This window comes from Equus przewalskii, chromosome X, assembly GCF_037783145.1.
Source record: "Equus przewalskii isolate Varuska chromosome X, EquPr2, whole genome shotgun sequence".
NCBI classification, from domain to species: Eukaryota; Metazoa; Chordata; class Mammalia; order Perissodactyla; family Equidae; genus Equus; species Equus przewalskii.
This window is the reverse complement of record NC_091863.1, coordinates 96,209,414-96,231,221: the sequence shown is the minus strand read 5'-3', so window position 1 is coordinate 96,231,221 and position 21,808 is coordinate 96,209,414. Positions and strand designations below refer to the sequence as shown.

The window sequence follows — 21,808 nt, the reverse complement described above, 5'->3', positions numbered from 1 at the left end:
GGTTGGCAGCTTAGGCTGAAATTAATCCAACAGTATAACAAATCAGCTTAAAATGTAGGCTCCAAGAAAATGAATTTCACAAGGTTGGGACAATGGGAAGAGACTGCATCGATTCAATCATTTATTTAATTCAACAAGTACCTATGGACTGCCTACAGGAGCCAGGTGTAGGTACTAAAAGCAAGATACATGTGTTCCCTGTTCTCATGGAGCTGACACTTGGGGGGGGCAAAGTATAAAAAAAAGTTCAAAAGGTGATACATGCTGTGAAGAAAATAAATAAAACAGGGCAATACGGCGGCAAATGACTGGGGGAGCACTGGATGAAGAGCCAGGGGACCCGCAGTCTAATCTCAGCTTTGCCACAAACAGTCTCCACAGCCTTCAGCAAGGCACTTCACCTCTCCGGACTTATTTTTCTCACTCATACAATGATGACTTTATGATCTCTAGGCTTCCTTCCTACTATCGTGTTCTTTGATGTGACAGTTCAAAGACTACCATTACTTCAATAAACATGAATGCCTACCATCTCTAGAGTCAAAGACAAAGCACACCCGGTGTAATGGGAGAGAGGAAATAAATCATTAGGAAACGGTGTGAAAAGTGCTGTTATCTTCTGCTCTTCTCAGTCCAATACACCCCTACACATAAGATGTGCCATATAAAGAGAAATATGTCATTAAAGAGTGAAAGAGGGCAGTGGGTCAAAGTCACCTCATCCAATGGTCCTGCTGCCGGTGGGACATTGAGTTCTATGCAGGACTATTTCTCTCACCAAGATTATAATCAGTTCTGGGACAATAGAGAAGACCCAGTTTCTTTTTCCTTTGTATCCTTACTATACTGAGCAAACAATAGGTGCCGTGTAAATTCCCGCTGACAGACACTCATTGATCAGCTATTTTTAACAGCATAGGCTGGCAGATAGGGGTTGAGCGAAGTGGCTGGAGCAGATCCACCGCTGGAGCTAAAGAGTGATTTAGCCATTTGCTGCTATGCAGCTTTTAACCCTCTTTTGGGCGCCCCTTTTGTATTTTATAATATTTTGCATGTTTTAAATTGATTGACAGGAAATACAGAAGTATTTGCAATCGTGATCAGAACTGTGTAAGTATGGTGTCTGTATTTGTCAGTAATTGGAATGGAGTAAGGACGATAAAAGTGGTTGACTTGAGAAGTGGTCCTGTGCATGATTTTCTTTGCAAGTCATTCATTTTTCCTATGTTTTCACAATAAAATACAAAGCTAATGATGCACGACGCACAGAGCTTTTCACGCTACTCTCTGAAGAATAGGCGCCTTGGAGAGCCGAAATTTTTTTAAAAAGTATAAAATCCATTCCAAACTTAAGTCCCGCCCAAAGAACACGGTCCCACCGTCGCACAGCTCAGAAACCCAGTAAGAAGCGTCAGGCCAGCCCTTGCTGCCAACGATCATCTGAGGGCGCCTTCCAGGGATTTAACGGAATCAAGTTCCCGAACCTCAGAGAACCTTCCAAAATTCCCTTCCCGGAGTCCCCGCCCTCCGCTTGTGACCGTAGTGCGTCAAACGCCCGTCGTCGGCAGAAGAGAGAAAATGTAGGTCTCGCGAGATTCGGCGACGGGATTTCGAAGTTAGGGAACAGGCGCGGCGCACGCGCACTGGCCTCACAACCTCGGGGCCGCACGCGGGTAGGTAGGCTAGCGCCCAGAGGAGGGGGAGCCCAGCGTGCCGGTGTCTTTTTCTTCTTCTCTCCCCGCGCAGTGCGTGGGGCTGCAGGTCGCTGGGGGCGCGGCGTGCGGGGCCCGGCCCGGCCTCCCCGGCGCGCGTGGGACTGCGGCGGGCGCCCTCCTCCTGTTCCTCCACGAGTTGGAGGAGTGCAGCGGGCGTGCTCCCCGGCGTCGGGACCGAGCTAGTGCTCGCCCTTCCCTTCTGCCGCTCGCCCCTCACGCACACACGCCGGTCCCCTGAGAGTTGGTCCTTGCGCCTTGGCGCGCCCCTCCTCACCCGGCCCCTCCCACCGACCCCCGTTCCCGCTCGCTCCTGGTCAGTAGTTGGCTTCATCCCTGGGGTCCCTGCTTGGGGGCGGAGAAGATGGCTGGCGGACGTCTGCTGTTGGGGGGCGACTTCCTGTCGCCGCCGCCGCTGCCCCCCCTCCCGCCGCCGCCGCTGCCGCCCCTCCCGCCGCCCCCGCCCGAGCCAGTGCTGGAGCAGTGGCGCTATAGCCACGAAAGTGACTGGCAGTGGGCTCTGCGGCGCAGCTTCATCTGTCGGCACCTGCACAGCTATCCCGGGGCTGCCCTCGACCAGCTCCTCGCGCTCTCCGCCGCCTGGACCAACCACGTTTTCCTGGGCTGCAGGTGAGGAAGATGGGAAGGTCCGGGTAGGGACCGGGGTAGGGGATGGGGATGGGGGCGGGGTACGGATGAGGGCTCAGAGGCTGGGGATTTGGAGATGTTGGAGGACACCAGAGGGCTCACTATTGGCCTGGGGGCTGGGGGGTTGGCCAAGCGAGGTGGCAGGGGGTGACAGAAGAGCAAGAAGGGTGCAGGGATCGCGGGAGCGGCCCCTCCAGGACCAGGGATGGAGATAAAGCAGCGCCTGGAAGAGGATTGTTGAGAGCTGGTCATTGTGGTGATGGTTTTGGAAGGCGTGGGAAATGACGAATAGCAGAACCTCGGACCTGCGTAGGACCTTCCAAGGATGCGGTATCCGCAGAGAATATTCGACAGTCGGGTCTGCGAGGGTCTGCGAGGGGAGGGGAGGGGACCCTGCGGTTCTAATCCTAGTCTCCTCCTGACCACTCTCTTTCTGTCCCCATTAAATAAAACACCACCAGTCTCCCTAGCTGGGTTTTACTGTCTTCTCCTGGGGAGGCGGTTTGTATGAGGTCTCTCGGCGCAGGGTCCGCCTTGCTTGTAGATTTGCGCATAATGTGTCTGGGCGCAAACAAAGAAATGGATATATCTGCTGTGAAAATGGATTGCCCTCCTCTCACCTTAAATGTGATCAGAAGGGTTAACATTTGGCCTCTGGGTGAGGTTTCAGGTGTGTGTGTGTGTTTTTCCCCTCTTTCCCAGAACCTGGTGTGCATTCTGAACAGGCCTCTTGGAAAGCTCCTTGCATTCAATGGAGACTGCAGTATGGTTCCAACGCATTCTTTTTTTCAAAAAACAGACTACTTGGACTTCTGTCCTTCAGAACCCCCAAATCGGTCCTATACTACACTAATCATTCCTTTAACAGACTGAGAGGCTTCTTTTTTTGACACTCCTGCCTCATGGTGAATTCTTTATTAGGAAGAATGAGAAATTCTGGAAAACGATCAGGTCAAATTCAGCCAATTCGGTTCCAGGAATGAGTGTAACAGATACAGAAAAATAAGATTGGCCACTCCTACTCATATTTATTGAACACAGCATGCAGTGTGATACTTTGCTTTGCTCTCATCACAAATTTTTTTCCCTATCTTCTCTAGTGTAATTTCTGCCTCCAGAGATAAGGATTATTTCACTGGAGGAACTGGTTACAACTGGGGAAACCTCAGTTATTAATCAAGTCAGATAAATCTAATCGACCTTCACTTAACAATATTGTTCTTGCAGTTGAAAAGGTAACTTTATCCTATAATCATAGGTCTCCTTAATATCACATAAGGAATATCCATGGGGAATCTGAATCCTAAAAAAAATCTTACATGGGGGAGAATAACCATCCTTTGTGTTAATAAATCTTACCTTCCCACTAGAATGTAAACTCCTTTGGGAAAAAGGTTTTTGCTTTCTTGTTCACACTTTTATCCTCAGTGCCTAGAAGAGAGCCTTCTGCATAATAGCCACTCAGTAAATATGTGTGGAGTGAACGCATGAATATAGCTTTTTGGTGTACAAAAGTGTATCTCACTTAATACACCACCCTTGGGAATTAGGTGGTGTCTCATTTTTACAGCTAAATCAATGGAGGCCAAGAAGTTAAGTGACTTTTCCAAGGTCCCACAGTTAGGGCTAGGACCCAGGTCTTCTAATGCTCTTTCCACTGAGACACAGCTGCTATATTTGGGAAGGATGGACCAGGAGTGAAAGCAAGTAACTAACACAAGCCACATCATTATTATATCTCAGGATTTCATTCCAAGAACAGCAGCCTTGTACATAACTAGGGCATTAAAACACACAAAGCAGGCCAGTGGTGGTCAGTGTTAAAAGCTCAACCATCCAGGGCATTTTGTGTGTGTGTGCACTCATCCAAGCACATCTGTGTATAGTGTGTGTGTGTGTGTGTGTGTGTGTGTATGTATAGTCATCATGTTACGTTGTAGTTAAGTCAGTTCAGTCAATACAAGAATTGCTGAAAGTCACTTATCAAATAGCGTAACTGAAAAGTACTGTTTGCATTATATCTGATAACTTAGATACAGGAGAAAGAGAAAAGGCGATAAAGAATCTTGGAAGCTAGGGACCAAGTGCACTCTTCCACTTTAGGCAGACTTTGTGTAGCTGTCATCTTCAGGTGGGTAAAATCTATATTCCCGTACTTCTTTTTTTTTTTAGAGATTTTATTTTTCCTTTTTCTCCCCAAAGGCCCCCGGTACATAGTTGCACATTTTTAGTTGTGGGTCCTTCTAGTTGTGGCATGTGGAATGCCACCTCAGCGTGGCCTGATGAGCGGTGCCATGTCCGCACCCAGGATCCGAACCGACGAAACCCTGGGCCGCTGAAGCGGGGCACGCGAACCTAACCACTTGGCCACGGGGCCAGCCCCTCCAGTACTTCTTAACGTTGATGCTGGCAGAGCTCGTGTTCTCTGGCTGTGACAAAAGACCCTTCTTTTCTCTCATGGGAACTGCAGAATACATGGTGAAACAGTCCATTCTAAACTTAAGTTATTAACTTGTTGCTCAAGGCTCATCTTTTGACTTTTAGAAGAAATTGTGAATGATAGCAAGAAGGGAACTCTGCACTTTTTTCCCCACTAGCAGGACTTGCTGTGTGCTCTTTTAGTTGGGATTGCAATAACTCCTAGGTCAAGGATGTCTTTGAAAACTCCTTGATCATAAGACCAAGCCAGGAGGAGCTCAGATGTGCAGGGAGGCAAACCACACATTTCATTCCTTGTGACAATGGCCATTTTCACGGAACAAGTTTGAATATCTTCTGGACTTCAAACAGTGGTTCTCAAACTTAAGCAAGCATCAGAATCACCTGTTAGGCTTGTTAAAACACAGATTGCTGGGCCGCACTCCCAGGGTTTCTGATTCAGTAGGTCTGAGGTGGGACCCCAGAATTTGCATTTCTGACAAGTTCCCAGGTGATTATGATGATCAGGTCATGCTGCTCCAGGGTCTACACTATGAGAACCGTTGCTTTATAGGATCGAATAAAGCAGTGTTGTCCAATCTGCTTTCTCATCATTTTTTTCCCTCACAGTCTAGGCAACCAGAAAACTCAAATAGCTGAAATTATTTCTCTTCACTTTTGATTTGTCTATTTCACAAAAGTAAACTACCTGTCAAGAATTTTTTTCCGCAAGCCATTTCTAAGATATATCTTGTGGCTAATGAAAAGTTAGTATCGTCTTCTAATCAACTACATCTATAGCACTTACATAATTGTTCACACGAATGCCCAGGGGACTGTGCAATTTTTACTTAAAAATTGTAGATATATTGGGGGCTGGCCCCGTGGCCGAGTGGTTAAGTTTGTGCGCTCTGCTGTGGCGGCCCAGGGTTTCGCCAGTTTGGATCCTGGGCGCTGACATGGCACTGCTCGTCAGGCCACGTTGAGGTGGCGTCCCACATGCCACAACTAGAAGGACCTGCAACTAAGATATACAACTATGTACCAGGGGGATTTGGGGAGATAAAGCGGGAAAAAAAAAAGATTGGCAATAGTTGTTAGCTCAGGTGCCAATCTTTAAAAAAAAAATTGTAGATATATTTAATAAAGCAGAATGTTTGGTTAACTGGAGCATTGAGTTTTCCAGTCATTCTTCATCAATAGGATTAGAAGCAGAATCCTGGCCTCTTGATCTTTGATGACATAGTAGTTAATCGGGAAAATATATCTTAAGATGAAACCAGCTTTGCCACCGTGATTATTTGCCCCTTCTCTTCCTTGTTGACGTGAGACTGGTGTTTGGAAGGTAGGTGCCGGCTGGGCTCACGCTGTGCAACCATCTTTGCACACAGTAGGTAGAGTGCATCAGTCACCAGCTCATGAATGATGTACTTTACATCATGCTTCTCCATAAGGTAGATACTGTACAGCCATTGAATTTCATGTGGTAATGACATGGAGAAAAAGCTTATGATATAGTAAATTAAAAACCAAAAAAACCTCCACCAGATTACAAATCAACATTGATGATCCAATGGTGATTTTTGGGGGGAGGGTGGGATATGGAAAGCATAGTAAAAGGCAAACCCCAAAATGTTACTGAGGTTATCAGTGGTGGGATTTGTGGGTGCTTTTCCTGGAGGAGTCTCTAAAATTTCTGGAGTAAAGCTTACTTTTAAATCCAGTACGAAAAACCACAGTACAGAAGACTGAGCAATGAAAGCTTTACTGCCTTGGCTTAATTCAAAAATGTGGAACCACTTCTTTATCCCTCGATTGCTGTTCTCTGGAGAATTTTAGAATTTTGAATGAAATCCTAATGATCTTATTAAAGATTCTAGATTATACTATTTGCATTGTTCTTTGAATAGTCAAGCGTTGGGTGCTGTACGGTCTTTTCCCTTATTGTTTGAGCTGGTTGGACTTCTTCAGTATTAATACTTCCTAATAAAGGACTGAGAAGCTGACTGTGCTGGCAACCTACGCAAAGGTTTATTTTTATAGCCTATGGGTGATGCTGAATTTTGTCGCAGATGTAATGAATGGAGAACAGTACGTAGGTATAATCATTACTAATGCTGGAAGAAACCTGGGAGAAAAGTGAGTATGAATGGAGTGAACCCCAAATGCCTCATTCACACACACTGTATGTCTGACATACATGCCATTCACAGTTGTACACCATATTTGGAATCAGGCTGTAATTGAAGGTCTGGAGAATTTTGACAGGAATTAAGGTTGAGTGGCTTGGTTGTAGTACCAATTTTGGTAGCAAGAGTGGCATCGCCAGTTTAAGATTTGTAGAGTTCATCTCATTTTCATAATCTTGTTTTCATCTTATGCTTGGAGATGGGACACCCAAATCTGAATGGAAGTGATATATAGAATGTATGATGTTTTAGGCTACACCTTCTGATGTTTAGATAAGAGTAAATGAAAATAAAATTACTCTTGGAGTTTAAATACTGGTGTCAGCGGCAGCAGTAGCAATTATCAGTGGGGAGCGCAGGTTCCAACCAGGCTCGGTAACCTGCAATGAAGGCTACCATGTCTTGACTTCTTTGCTTTGTAAGGAAAGACATCTGATGGGTGTGGAATCTACTGTGCCCAAAATGGAAAGTGTTACCCTCCTTCAAGTTCAGAACCTATTCATGTAAAGGTATGATAGTTACTCATTTTCAGAACTTTCTTCCCAAGTGCCACCAGGAGTCTCTTTCTTGGTCATAGGCCGGGAAAGGCTCTGAAGGTAGGAAGGGTGAGTACATCCCCATGATAACAAAAACTTCACTTGAGCCCATATTTTTGTTTCCCTGTAGTAAAACGCTCTCTCTCAAGCAACCAATCTACTTCATAAGGAGCCCTTTTTAAAATTGTATGTTTTAAAGCTTTTTATTATGGAAAAATCAAACACACACAAAAGTAGAAGGGTTTCATGAACACCCTTGTACCCATCACTTGACTTCAGCAGTTACCAACAGTCTGTCATGCTACGCTTCTCGTTTCATCTATTCTGCCCCCAGTTTTTTGTGGGACGTAGTGTGGAGTATATTAAAGTCTTGACTTCATTTCACCTGTGAATACTTCAGTATGTATCTGTACCAGACAAAAATTTTAAAAAACAGTCATGGGGGCTGGCCCCGTGGCTGAGTGGTTAAGTTCGCGCCCTCAGCTTCGGCGGCCCAGGGTTTCGCTGGTTTGGATCCTGGGTGCGGACATGGCCCCACTCATCAAGCCATGCTGGGGCGGTGTCCCACATGCCACAACTAGAAGGACCCACAACTAAATTATGCAGCTATGTACTGGGCGGCTTTGGGGAGAAGAAGGAAAAATAAAATCTTAAGAAAAAAGTCATAATACCTTTATTCACATTTAACAAAATTAGTAATTTCATCCAATGCCTAGTCCATGTTCAGTTTTCTCCATTTGTTTCAAGATGTCTTTTTACAGTTGGTTTGTTTGATTTATGATCCAAACAAGGTCCACACGTTGCATTTGATTGGTCTGTCTCCTTTAACCTGTAACTGTTCCCCTCTCCTTTGATTTCCATGCTATTTATTGGGTAAAGAAATTGGGCTGTCACACAGTGTTTCCTTCATTCTGGATTTGGCTAGCTATATTCTTGTGGTGGTTAACATTCTGGGAGTTAGCGGCTCAGGTTCAGGTTCAGTTATTTGGAGGGCAAGAATACTAGTGCTTTGTATGTCCTGTATGACATCAGGGGGCATATGTCTGGTTGTCCCATTTTTGGTGATAGTATAAGATTATATAAAGTTCCCCATCATCATTTTTTTTTAAAGATTTTATTTTTTCCTTTTTTCTCCCCAAAGCCCCCCGGTACATGGTTGTATATTCTTCGTTGTGGGTCCTTCTAGTTGTGGCATGTGGGACGCTGCCTCAGCGTGGTTTGATGAGCAGTGCCATGTCCGCGCCCAGGATTCGAACCAACGAAACACTGGGCCGCCTGCAGCAGAGCGCGCGAACTTAACCACTCGGCCACGGGGCCAGCCCCTCCCCATCATCTTTTTTAATAGAAATTTTTATTGAGATAATTGTAGAGTCACGTGCAGTTGTAGGAAATAATACAAAGAGACATCCTGTACTCTTTACCCAGTTCCCTCATGATGACATTTTGTAAAATTGTGTAATATCATAACCAGGATAATGACATTGTTACAATCCCTTGGTTATATTCACATTCCCCCGGTTTTACTAGTGCTTATTAGGGGTGTGTGTGTGTGTGTGTGTGTGTGCGCGCGCGTGTGCGTTCTATACAATTTATCACGTGTAGCTTGTGTGCCCACTACTACAGTCAAGATATTGAACAGTTTCAGTACCACAAGGATCCTTCACATTGTTCTTTTAAAACCACATCCATTTCCCTCCCACTCATACGCAGTACTGCACATATCAGTAGTTTATGCCTTTTTATTGCTGAGTAGTGTTCCGTGGTGTGTATGTACCAGGGTTTGACCATTCACCTGTTGAAGGACATCTGGGCTGATTGCAGTTTGGGACTGATACAAATAAAGCTGCTGTGAACATTCGTATACAGGTTTCTGTATGAACATAAGTTTTCATTTCTCTGAAATAAACGCCCAAAGGTGCAATTGCCGGGTCATGTGGTAATTGCGTGTTTAATTTTATAAGAAGCTTCCAAGTTGTTTTCCAGAGTGGCCATACCATTTTATATTGCCCCCAGCAATATGTGAGTGATCCAGTTTCCCCACACCCTCCCCAGCATTTGGTGTTGTCACTGCTTTTTGTTTTAGCTGTTCTGAGGGTGTGTAGTGATATCTCATTCTGGTTTTAAATTGCATTTCTCTGGTAGCTAATGACGTTGAACATCTTTTCATGTGCTTATTTGCAATTTGTATATCCTCGTTGGTGAAATGTTCTGTTCATGTCTTTTGTTCATTTCTTAATATGATACATTTTTTTTTGAGGAAGATTAGCCCTGAGCTAACATCCACCACCAATCCTCCTTTTTTTTTAATTTTTATTTTTTGCTGAGGAAGATTGGCCCTGAGCTAAAATCTGTGCCCATCTTCTACTTTATATATGGGATGTCTGCCACCGCATGGTTGATAAGCGGTGCACAGGTCCATGCCCGGGATCCGAACTGGTGAAGCCTGGGCCGCCGAAGCAGAGCATGTGAACTTAACCAGCTACACCACCAGGCCGGCCCCTAATGATACACCTTTTTACTCTTGTGTTTTGAGAGATCTTTATACTAGATACTAGTTTTTGTCAGGTATGTGGTTTGCAAACATTTCTCCTAGTTTGTAGCTTGTCTTTTCTTCCTTTTCACAAGGTCTTTTGAGAGGAAAAGTTTTAATTTCGATGAAGTCCATTTTATCAATTTTTTTTATAGGTCATGTTTTGGTGTTGAGTATAAAAATTATTTGCCTAGTCCTAGATCCTGAAGATTTTCTCCTGTTTTTTTGTAAAAGTTTTATAGTTTTACATTTAGGTCCGTGGTGCATTTTGAATTCAGTTTTGTATGAGGTTTAGGTTGGAGGGGCTGGTTTGTGGTGTTTTTTTTTTTTTGCCTGTGGATGCCCACTTGCTCCAGCACCGTTTCTTGAAGAGGGTGTCCTTCCTCCATTGAATTGCTTTTGCAGCTCTGTCAACAATCAGTTGAGCATGTTTGTGTGGGTCTGTTTCTGGGCTCTTCCCCATCAACTTTTCACCTGATAGGCTTGGCAGCCATTGATGATCATTTATTATCTCTTATGGGTTGCAAAATGGTAGTAGTCTATCATTCCTTCATTTATTACTTGGAATGCTTCTGTAAAAGAGATTTTTCCTCATCAGCTCTTTAGTTGCTCTCAGCTACAATTTGTACAGAAAAATTCCAGATAAATGCTTACTTTCTTCTTTTAATATTCCCTTTTTTGGAATAATGACTCCCTACCATCCTCCAAAGGTGACCAATAATGAGTTTGTAAGTATCGTTATAAACCACTGGGTTTTTAATGTATTTGATGTGTCTCAATCCACTGCAGTTACTGTTCTTATTGATACTCAAGTTGGCTCACTTTGCCAGTAGGAGTCTATTCAGATTGGGTTCTGAGTCCATTTGACACAACTCCTGAAGTCTTTGACAGCTTCCTTGTTTCCGGGCACAAGAATGTCTCCTGGGTTCATCTTATGCATTTCCTGCTCCAGACTTGGAATCAGCCATTTCTCTAAGGACTCTGATTGCTTTTCACAAAAAATGATGGAGACCACAATCTGGACGTTAACAACCCAGCAGCTCTTAACACTCTTAGTACTTTTATGAATATATAAATGTAATTAGTTACCTATAGTATGCATATACTACAGGAAAATATATCACGAGTTTATACAGCTACTTTCAATTCAAATTAAAGATAAAGTCTTCACTTACATTTCTTGATTTTATGTTTGTATGTCTTCTAGTGACTGTAACATGATTACTCATTTGATAGCTGAGTATCTTAGGGCGGATTCTTCAGCTTTATAGCCAAGACACTCTGTTGATAACATCCTATGGGAGCAATTATAAGATTGGTTCATTTAGAAGCTTTTGTTAAAACTACATTCTTATCTGTTTTAACTGTAGGTTATATTAATTTTAAATAGGTACAGCCCACGCTTGATGGAAAAGATTCTCCAAATGGCTGAAGGTATTGATATTGGGGAGATGCCTTCCTATGACCTGATGCTGTCCAAACCTTCCAAGGGTCAGAAACGCCACCTCTCCACATGCGATGGTGAGTATACTTGTTTCTGGAAGGTGGAATTTGAAGAAACAACGCGGCTTTTTTTTTTTAACGATTTGAGTGTCGTATATGATTTTAAATAACATTGGTAACATTGGATCTTACACAGATGTAGAAGAGTTTTAACTTTTAGTTATGTATGATTTTTTTTTTTTTGAGGATGCTAAATAGAACTGAAAACTAAGGTTATTGCAGTCACACTATAATGCCGTCCTTGAAGTCCATGCCATGGAACCTCCCTCTAAATAGAACAGCCTTATACTCTGATCATTTGCACATCTAAGTGACTAAATCCTCTTGGATGGGTCCAAGGTGGACCAGCTTTCTACTGACCAGTGTTAGAGGGAGGAAGCTCTAGTGTCGGCCATAGTCTTGACAGAGAGTTCTTCCAAAGCTTTAAGTTTGATGTCCTCCATAAATCATTAGTTTCCAGCTGTTGTTTGTTCTAGAAATAAAATATAGCAAACACGTTTTGTGCAGAATAGGTCAGAGCTAAGATTTGGAAGTTGAAAACCTTTGGGATCTTTTGATAATTACTTTTATTTGATTTTTAGTCGCAACTATACATAGCACCAGCACAGAGTCACTCACCTCTGATACAAAAGAGAGCAACTTTGTAAATGCCTCTGGTTATCATCTCTGTTGCGTTAGAGCCATCTCTTCCATTTGCAATCCTTAAGAAGGGAGCTCTTCAGCACAGGTGGTAAGAGATTGTACTGGAACAACCTCTTACTCGGTACACTTCACCTGTGCTTATAACTCATTAGATACGAAAGCACCTACCAGTCATGTGTGGTGGTGACCTGCATACTTGATGCAATGGCATGATTTCTATCAGGTCTCTTCCCTTACACACGGAAGGACAGGGAGCATCCCGTCTTATGCTGGAATCTTACATTGATAGTGAGTCCCTTCACCCAAATGACCTGACGTTTTTGTGATGGGAAGTATCTTGTACCAACAATGCAGCTTGCAAATAATATGGTTGGTACTATTTTCCTGCTTGGTTCTTTTGAAATATTCCCTTTTTAATGAATTGTAAATTTCACTCATTCTATAGGTCAAAATCCTCCTAAAAAGCAAGCCGGTTCCAAATTCCATGCGAGACCTCGTTTTGAGCCTGTACATTTTGTAGCTAGTAGTTCAAAAGATGAAAGACAGGAAGATCCTTATGGCCCTCAAACAAAAGAGGCAAATGAACAAACACATTTTGCCAGCATGCCGAGAGACATCTACCAAGATTACACTCAAGACTCTTTCAGTGTACAAGATGGGAATTCTCAATATTGTGATTCATCAGGATTTATTTTCACAAAAGACCAGCCTGTGACAGCCAACATGTATTTTGACAGTGGGAACCCTGCCCCCAGCAGCACATCACAGCAGGCAAACTCTCAGTCAGCTCCTGAGCCTCCACCATCACAGACATTTCCTGAGTCAGTGGTAGCTGAGAAGCAGTATTTTATTGAAAAATTAACAGCGACTATCTGGAAGAACCTTTCTAATCCAGAGATGACTTCTGGTTCTGATAAGATTAATTATACATATATGTTAACTCGTTGTATTCAGGCATGTAAGACAAATCCTGAGTATATATATGCTCCTTTAAAAGAAATTCCTCCTGCTGACATCCCCAAAAATAAAAAACTTCTAACAGATGGTTATGCTTGTGAAGTTAGATGCCAAAATATCTACTTAACTACAGGTTATGCTGGCAGCAAGAATGGGTCCAGGGATCGAGCTACTGAGCTAGCCGTAAAACTCTTGCAGAAACGTATTGAAGTGAGGGTTGTCCGACGGAAATTCAAGCACACAATTGGAGAGGACCTTGTGGTGTGTCAGATTGGCATGCCTTCATATGAATTTCCTCCAGCTCTGAAACCACCAGAAGAGCTGGTGGTGCTAGCTAAAGATGCTTCTGGGCAGCCGATTTTTAATGCTTCCGCCAAACACTGGACCAATTTTGTTCTTACAGAAAATGCAAATGATGCAATTGGTATCCTTAACAATTCTGCCTCATACAACAAAATGTCAGTTGAATACAAATATGAGATGATGCCAAATCGCACATGGCGTTGTCGAGTGTTTTTGCAAGATCACTGCTTAGCTGAAGGTTACGGAACCAAAAAAACGAGTAAACATGCAGCTGCTGATGAGGCTTTGAAAATCCTTCAAAAAACACAACCCACTTACCCATCTGTCAAAAGTTCACAGTGCCAAACAGGCTCTTCACCCAGGGGATCTGGAAAGAAGAAAGATATTAAGGATCTTGTCGTTTATGAGAATTCTTCAAATCCTGTCTGCACGCTGAACGACACAGCTCAGTTTAACCGAATGACAGTTGAATACGTCTATGAAAGGATGACAGGCCTCCGATGGAAATGCAAGGTGATTCTAGAGAGTGAAGTAATTGCAGAAGCAGTTGGGGTAAAGAAAACTGTCAAATATGAAGCTGCTGGGGAAGCTGTAAAAACTCTCAAAAAGACCCAGCCGACTGTCATTAACAACTTGAAGAAAGGAGCTATTGAAGATGTGATTTCAAGAAATGAAATTCAGGGCCGCTCAGCAGAGGAGGCTTACAAACAACAAATCAAAGAAGATAACATAGGAAATCAGCTGCTGAGAAAGATGGGTTGGACGGGTGGCGGTTTAGGTAAATCTGGCGAGGGTATCCGGGAGCCCATCTCCGTGAAAGAGCAACATAAGCGGGAAGGGCTTGGTCTTGATGTAGAGAGGGTAAATAAAATTGCCAAGAGAGATATTGAACAGATTATCAGAAACTACGCCCGCTCCGAGAGCCACACGGATTTGACTTTCTCTACAGAGCTGACTAATGATGAGCGGAAGCAGATACATCAGATTGCCCAGAAGTATGGTCTTAAGAGTAAGTCTCATGGGGTAGGCCATGACAGGTACCTGGTAGTAGGTAGAAAAAGACGGAAGGAAGACCTGCTAGATCAGCTCAAACAGGAAGGCCAAGTGGGGCATTACGAGCTTGTGATGCCTCAAGCAAATTGAGATCTTACTAATTTATTTTGTAAATGCCTAATGAGGCAGATTTGTGAATTGATGAAATGCTACATGTTCTGGTTGCAGAGTATATTCATTCTTAAGATGTTTCACCTTGTTCATTTCATATAGTGCTTTATTAGGTATTGGAAGCTGAAGAATTCTGTCCACTTGTATTAGCTTAATCCAGCAGATGATATTGTGCAGTTACTGTTTGTGTCTTTGATATGCTGTGTCCCTCGAATTTTAGTAGTGTGTACAAAGCAGGAACACATATCCAAACGGGATTTCACCCCGAGAAAGGAATTCCCATTTTAAAGGGCACAGCACAGCAATCTGCAACAATATGTAAGGTTGACATTGACGACAATAAAACTGCAGTCTTAATTCCAGACTTACCGAAAATGTCAGATCATTTTGTATTACCTATTTTCATCTTTGTGTGAAGCCAGTTATAGAATGTTTAACAGTAAATTGTGCTGTATGTGTACATGTCCTTACCAACTAAATGATGTAAAACTTTCTTAAAGTAATTTTAGTGTTCATTTATTTATAACTTCTACCATGTGGTTTCCAGAATATTGGAAGTGACTTACTGTATCTTGTGATATACGAGTTTTAACAAATCCTAGTCTTCATGCTGAGAGAGCACTACTTGAGAGAGCAATTGAAAAGTTTCAGAAACTTTGATTCAATCTGAAGAAAGGAAGCTGGAACCGTTTGTTCTTGGTGCCTTGCAGAGAGGCTGACAGCAACTCTCCATTATAGCTTTCACACGGTTTGGATGTCCAGCACATCCTAGACGGCCACAGCTGTGGTAGAGCTTGGTAAAAGACTGAAGCTACATTGGTGCTTTGAGGAGAAGGTCAGTTGGCTGGTCCCTCTCTCAAAAAGCTTATTAGGCCCCAAAAGCCAACTTTGTAACATATTTAAAACTGCTATTTTCACTTATTTCTGGAATGTAAAAAAAAAAAATGTATAAAAAGAATTAGTGTTTGCTTCCTGAATAAAAAGGAGCCGAAGTTGATCAAAACGGTGGTGTGCTTTTTCTGGGCCGTAGCCTAATAGCAACACTTTGGGTCTCTGGAGAGGGGAGGTGGTGTTTGTACAAAATATTTCAACACCAGAGCACATCTGGGTGAACACAATGACTTGGCAGATAGGAACAGCTAAGCAGTCACCCATCCCATTTTTCCTGTGGACCAACATGCTGGCTGGAACCAAATCTCAGGCTCTTTACTTTTCCATGATTTTGTTTGTGTTGGTCAGATAAATCAAGTATTAATATTCACAGATGAATATTAATATTGATAGTTAAATACTGCCAGTGAAATATTTAGAACAATTAGATTGTTTACAGTGTCTTAAAGCATTTAGCACCACGCTTCATGTAATTGGCCCACAATAAACAGTAATTTCCTTTCCCCTTTTTTATATTTTACATTAAGAAGCTGTCCATTGTAGTGAAATAGATATTTTAAAAATTTAGAGGTTAACTTTTACACCTGGATCTGTGTAAATTTTAGTCACCTACAGTGATTAACACAGTGTGTGGTATTTGCTTTCCACTAACCATCTTTCTTCCTAGTGTGTGTGGCCTTTCCTAATGTTGGTGGGAGGAGAAATGAGGTGTGTATTTTATTTTGGCACTTAATGTTTTAACACTGGCAAAGAGAACTAAGCTAAAATGTTTCTAGATTTTATAGGATTTTTTTTTGTCGCTTACAAGGGTCATGCCAACCTTGAGAAGCTATGGTTCAATTAGTGAGTTAGAAAAGCCAGCCTTCGATTCTGTTGGGTGAGAGTGGCTTTGGGGATTAAGGGGTATGAAAACTCATTTCTCTCTCTACATTTCTCTTCTCTTCCCCAAATAGTTTTTTTTGGCGGGGCGAGGAGTAGGGAAATGTTACATGTAAATGCTTAAGTAAGTTCAACAGAACAGAATATTAATGTGCTTAAGTGAAGACTCCCAAATAATTGGGCCAAGTATACACCAATTTGGTTCCTGGATTTGAGGGTCCAGATTTCCTAACTTCTTAGATTAGCTTTGGTATTGATGTGGAATTAGGGCAAAGCCACTTAAGTCTAGTCGACAGTAAAATATGTTGAGAAATGGGTTCAGCAAGAATAAGCTGCTGACAACGTTGCTGTTTTATTTTGTCCCCTTTTTGTTGGGTCCTCTATTTTCCCTCTCTTTGAAATAGCAGTCATTTTTGACCCGGTAACCTTGCTATGAAACCTGTACAGGTACGTGAGCAGTTTCATTTGAATGACTTAAGTATGTTATGCTGAGGAATTTCCTCTGCTTTCAGTTACAGACATAGCATTGAGTCTCACAGATCTGCTTTTTAGATTTTTCCCTCCTCTGATTGCAAAATGAATGGAAATTTCATGCATTCTGTTGGGCTTCTTTTTTTAGTAGTATGCAATGTGTTCACTTCGCTATGAGTAACCCCTGAAGCTGGAGATGGGTCCTAAATAAAGGACTCTAATTGCAGCTTTGGTCCCGTCATGCCCCCTTCCCCACATCAGCAGGTGCAGAATTGAAGACTCAAGTTCAAATCTGACTGCCATTTGAAAAGGGACCTCGCAAATCTGTTTTAGTTAACTTTATAATTATTGCTATAATTCTATGTGGGCAGCCTGTGCCATTTGTAAAAAAACTGTAAAAAAAAAAAAAGGCAAATTAGCATTAAACAGTCGAATGGTTTGTGGTGCCTTTGACATGGGTGTGATGCTTTGGGAGGTCAGCTTGTTGACTCTTGTAAGGTTTTAAAAGGATTATCTCATGAAAGAGATTGGGAGTAGTGTTTCTCAGGAGGTGTACAGAAGAAAAAAATGATTAAATCTGCACATACCTGATCTCACCTTAAATTTTTTCAAGTATGATCAGCAGTGTCACTAAGGGACCCAGCCACAGTAGGATGAAAAAGTTACTGTAAAACTAACCTACCAAATAAAGACCAGTTGAGTGTGGTTCTACTTTGACGCAGACATGGACTTGAGGGAAAATATTAAGCACATTTAAAGGTGTTGCTCCTAGGTGAAACAAACCAATTAATGTGGTGGTCAGTGTAGAATGAACTCCCCTGCACTGAGGCTCCTTCCAGTGGCATGTCTTAAAGGGTGAGGGGGTACGTACACCTTAAGGACTTAGTTTCATTTCATTTAGGCCCCAAACAAGTAAAGAGGTGCGAGTTTCCACAAAGTCACTGTCCTTGTCTCTTTAAAGTGAGATAGGTTTCTCCTGAGAAGAGTTTTGTTTAAACAAGATAAGATTGAGGATACCTGTACTTTCAAACTTTACATGGATCTAAAAATACCATTTTATAGTAGCTTGGTGCTCTTTGTTTTTAAGCTAGGGCTTTAAGAGATGGAATTTCAGGATCACCAAGTTAGATCTTAGGCTCTGAGGGTGCTGGTAAATATCCACGTTTGTCTATTCTCTCCCCTTACCACAATTTCATTCCCTTGATTGACCATAATATGTGCTGAAGTAACTTTGTTTTACTGAATACTTTACATTCTGTTAAAATGTAAAAAAAAAAACTAACACTTATGACTGAAAAGAAAAAAATGTCCTCTCCAACAGTATCTACTCTTCTCTTTTCCCTCTTCCAGAATCTGTATTTTTGCTTTTACCATAATGTTTAAGGGAGGAATTGAATAGATGAGATTCTAGTAAGCTAATACTAAAAGTTCATACTGAGCTAAAATATAATTATACCTTGACTACAAACTTTTAAGGTTATTTTTATTTACAAGTTTTGAAAAATGTACATTTTTTACATGGGTTACTTGTGCAAAGTTAGATTTAGAAGAGTGATAAATGCACAAAAGTTGACAATGGAACATCAGACAAAACATTTACAAGCTTGTCCCACTCTGCTACTTAAAGGTACTGTCTATCTAACGTATAGATAGCCAAAGAAAGATTGCAAACGTTGACTGTAAGGTTCTTATAATACTGAAAGTGAAGGAAAAACTAAAGCATGCAGCATTAACTCAGGATTTGAGTGGAAAAGAGTTTCCCACAGATAGGCTCCCTTCCGTGAGTTAATTAAAACTCTAAAAACCAATGGGGGATTGTAAGTTTATCTAGGGTAGCACTGCTCCTTTAAAAAGATTAAAGGATCTCCAACCTTCCCTAGCTTAAAAACTAATGATTGTTTCCATTCCTCTGCTCCCACACCTCTTTAAAAAGTAAAAACCCAGAAGCCTTAGGTATTCTGAAACTTAGCGTGGGTGTGCCCAGTGACTCTTGCAAGGAGAGGATGTGTTGGTTACTACAATTGCTGCACTCCTTTGGCCGAGTCCTTTAACAGTCTCCTTCCTACCAGTAACAACCGTCTTGTAATTCATATTGGTTAGATCTTAGTATCATAGCATTTTTAGCTCCATTGCTCTTCCAAAATAGATGTTTATATGGATTTGTTTCCCTGTTTTCTATAGGCCATATTCCAAACATTCACTGCTCACTCCAACACAAGTGAAGAACCAGCCAGGATGAAACACTTCAGCAGTCATTTTGTTAAAAATAACATCCTGGTCATCAAGCTACGCATAAGCACCACTTGTCTAACAATTCATTTTAAAAGCTCAGTGTGAAGTACAGTAACACAATACTGCCCTAAAACTGGAGGTGAGAGACAACAGAAAAGGAATTAAGCATTAGGAATTTTTGCACGTAACCCAGGTACAGTACATTTGATCTCATAGAGGGTGTTTTCTGATGTTCAAGGAGAGGGGAGAAGGGGTAGGGAAAGCTTGGGAAGGGAAGATGGAAACAGCACAACAGCTATTTTGCTTTTAATAAAGTAAATGTAATGACACTGAGGAATAGGAAGGTGACAAACACATCAATATATATTTTTCTTGTGACCAGCCTCTTCTTTTGCTGCACCCGGGTCAACAATCACGCCAGCTCTGTTCTACTATCGCAGAAACACGTTTTTCATATTCCCGCTTGTTCTCCTGGTACAGCTGAGCAGCCTGGCTGTTTGCTGGACTATTGGGATTGGGTTCATCCAATAGAGACTATAGAGACAATTTGTAAAAGGTCAGTTCCTCAATGCAATATATATATATATTCAAAACACAATTGAATTGTCCTAAGAAACAGCTAAATTTGCTCTTGGCATACTAACTTAGAGTTACATTAATCTGCTAGGGGTTAGGCAAATACATATGTTTTCTGGGGGTTTGGGTCGTAATGACTGGCCTTTTACCTTAAGTTATGACTTTCAAAAACAATTCAATTGCTAATATAAACATATCAAAGGCCACAGTTAGTCACATTAAGGAATATTCACCTGTATGGATGTTAAAATGGAAGACACATCATAGGTTGGACTCCAACGGTTCTGAAGTATGTCCAGACATATACTACCATCTGCATAGACTAAGAGCAAAGAAGAAGGCATGTTAAACATAACAAAACCATTAAGATGTTAACATCGTAGTCAAGACAAATATAGTCAAGAATACTTTGGCTTTGAGGTTTGAAAAGATTCCTAAGCTGCTTCTCAGTTCCCTTCCTAAAACGAAGAGTCATAATCATTACTAGTGACAGAATCAGGATGATCAGAGAATGTCAAATGTAATCGGTATAAAACTGGAAGATACTTAGTGCTCATTCTTCTGAAAAGACTGATGTATTATCCAGGAAATCATACACGTTTCCTAACAGAGTCCCTACCCATCCAAAGACTTGTGGGAAATTCATTCCACCAAATTTGTGAACTATATCTCCTATCTGAAGTAACAAAAGATAGCTCAGAGTTCACAAGGTTTCATTTTGGCATGAAGCTAAAAATACCCGAGACCCTGGAAAATACTTTATTAACCTGAATAAAAGGCAAGCTGTCCTAGGCTTACTACTAGGAAAAAAAAGCAAAATGTAAGTTAGAATCACCTGTGGCACTTTTCCAATACACTATACACTTGGCCCTCAACCACAGAATCTGACATTCAGTAGGTCTGGAGTGGGGCCAGGACATCTATATTTTTAAAATGTTCCATAGTAATTCTGATCTGCATCCAAAGTTGAAAATGACTGTTCTAAACGCTAGTGAAAATAATTACAACACAAGACTACCCCAATCTGGCCTAACATTAAAAGGAAAGAAACCTAAAGAGCATCCTTATTTTTGTTTAATAAGTAAATGGTAAAAATCATGAAAAGCAGGAGGCTCTCAGACTCCCAGCAAAGGGGGACCTTCACTGCTTCAGTTCTAGGACTAAAGATCGAGACAGCAATGGACTACCAGGAACAAGTTCAGTTTCCAGGAAACAGCAAGATGCCTAAGCAAATACTCAGGTACTGCAGACAGATAAATGGGAAATGTGGAATACCTCCATAATAAAAAGTATAATCGTTTAAAATACCACGTTCAAAGTGATACTTGCCATTTGGATGAAACATCTTGGAGACAAATCTAACCGTAGGTGGTTTATTTGGATATTCTTCAGTGAATTCTATTGTCAGCTTAAATGTTCCTGTAGTTAGAAAAGAAAGGTTTAAGAAAATATAGTTATCACTGTTCAGCAGCACTTTGTTTTTAATGCTACATGACTTTTTTCAAGTATTAAAAGACAGAATGTAAAGATAGAGGGTAGAGAGGAAAGTGAGACCAGGTAAGAGACAGAGCTCCAGGAGCTGCTCTAAAAATGGACAGAACTGTAAGAACCAGCACCTGAGGGGATTTGTTTTTTTTTTTTGCCATTATTCTCCCTCAAACTTAAACACAGCCACCTGAAACTCAAAATTACTGCCTGCAGGATAACTTTAGCCACTGTACATTGTGAAGACATTCCTAAAATCACAAAAAACTAGAGCCAAAATTTGGCCTTCTCTTTTAGAAGACTGAAAGACCTTAAAGGCCTATTTTAATCAGCTGCCATCTTAAACTCTCCAGTGATCTTTAAATGGACTAGAAAAATGAGAGTACAAAGGTTCAAAAGCCAATGCTAGAAATACAAATGAATAATCAAATTCTTTTTAAAATAGAAGGGAATAAGTATAAAAGTGTTCAATGGTTCCTTTTCATGTAAAACTCACTCCATAACGAAAACAACTGAATGTAAGCCAGAAAAAACTTCATAGTCCCTCTCAAAAACCCTTAAGTATGACTCACAAGCTAATTCACTATAAAATCAACTCAATTATTCACACTAATGGAGGGAATTAATGGCAGAAATAATTTAAAAATCACATTAGATTGCATTCATGTCTCC

General features: G+C 41.5%; 2 protein-coding genes across 2 annotated transcripts in view; one reads left to right on the top strand and one right to left on the bottom strand.

Annotated features, from left to right (window-relative positions):
- Window positions 1-1,566: 1,566 nt before the first annotated feature.
- On the top strand, window positions 1,567-15,605 carry NKRF (NFKB repressing factor). Its single transcript, XM_070606027.1, has 3 exons — window positions 1,567-2,342; window positions 11,424-11,554; window positions 12,624-15,605. The coding sequence occupies exons 1-3, from the start codon at window positions 2,077-2,079 to the stop codon at window positions 14,579-14,581; spliced, it is 2,355 nt and encodes a 784-aa protein (XP_070462128.1). The 5' UTR covers window positions 1,567-2,076; the 3' UTR covers window positions 14,582-15,605.
- A 2,704-nt stretch (window positions 15,606-18,309) lies between these two features.
- UBE2A (ubiquitin conjugating enzyme E2 A) overlaps window positions 18,310-21,808 on the bottom strand; it is an 81,014-nt gene continuing 77,515 nt past the window's right edge. Inside the window, exons 6-8 of the mRNA XM_070606032.1 lie at window positions 20,981-21,070; window positions 19,885-19,973; window positions 18,310-19,609 (exon numbers count right to left, since the gene is read on the bottom strand). Coding sequence (XP_070462133.1) covers window positions 19,481-19,609; window positions 19,885-19,973; window positions 20,981-21,070 — 308 coding nt within the window. The 3' untranslated portion in view covers window positions 18,310-19,480. The remainder of the gene's footprint in view (window positions 19,610-19,884; window positions 19,974-20,980; window positions 21,071-21,808) is intronic.

Excerpts from the sequence above, each read along its gene's own strand:
- NKRF (XM_070606027.1), top strand. The coding sequence starts at position 2,077 with ATGGCTGGCGGACGTCTGCTGTTGGGGGGCGACTTCCTGTCGCCGCCG. Across the intron at positions 2,343-11,423 it reads CACGTTTTCCTGGGCTGCAG|GTACAGCCCACGCTTGATGG; the intron begins GTGAGGAAGATG and ends AATTTTAAATAG. Across the intron at positions 11,555-12,623 it reads CCACCTCTCCACATGCGATG|GTCAAAATCCTCCTAAAAAG; the intron begins GTGAGTATACTT and ends CTCATTCTATAG.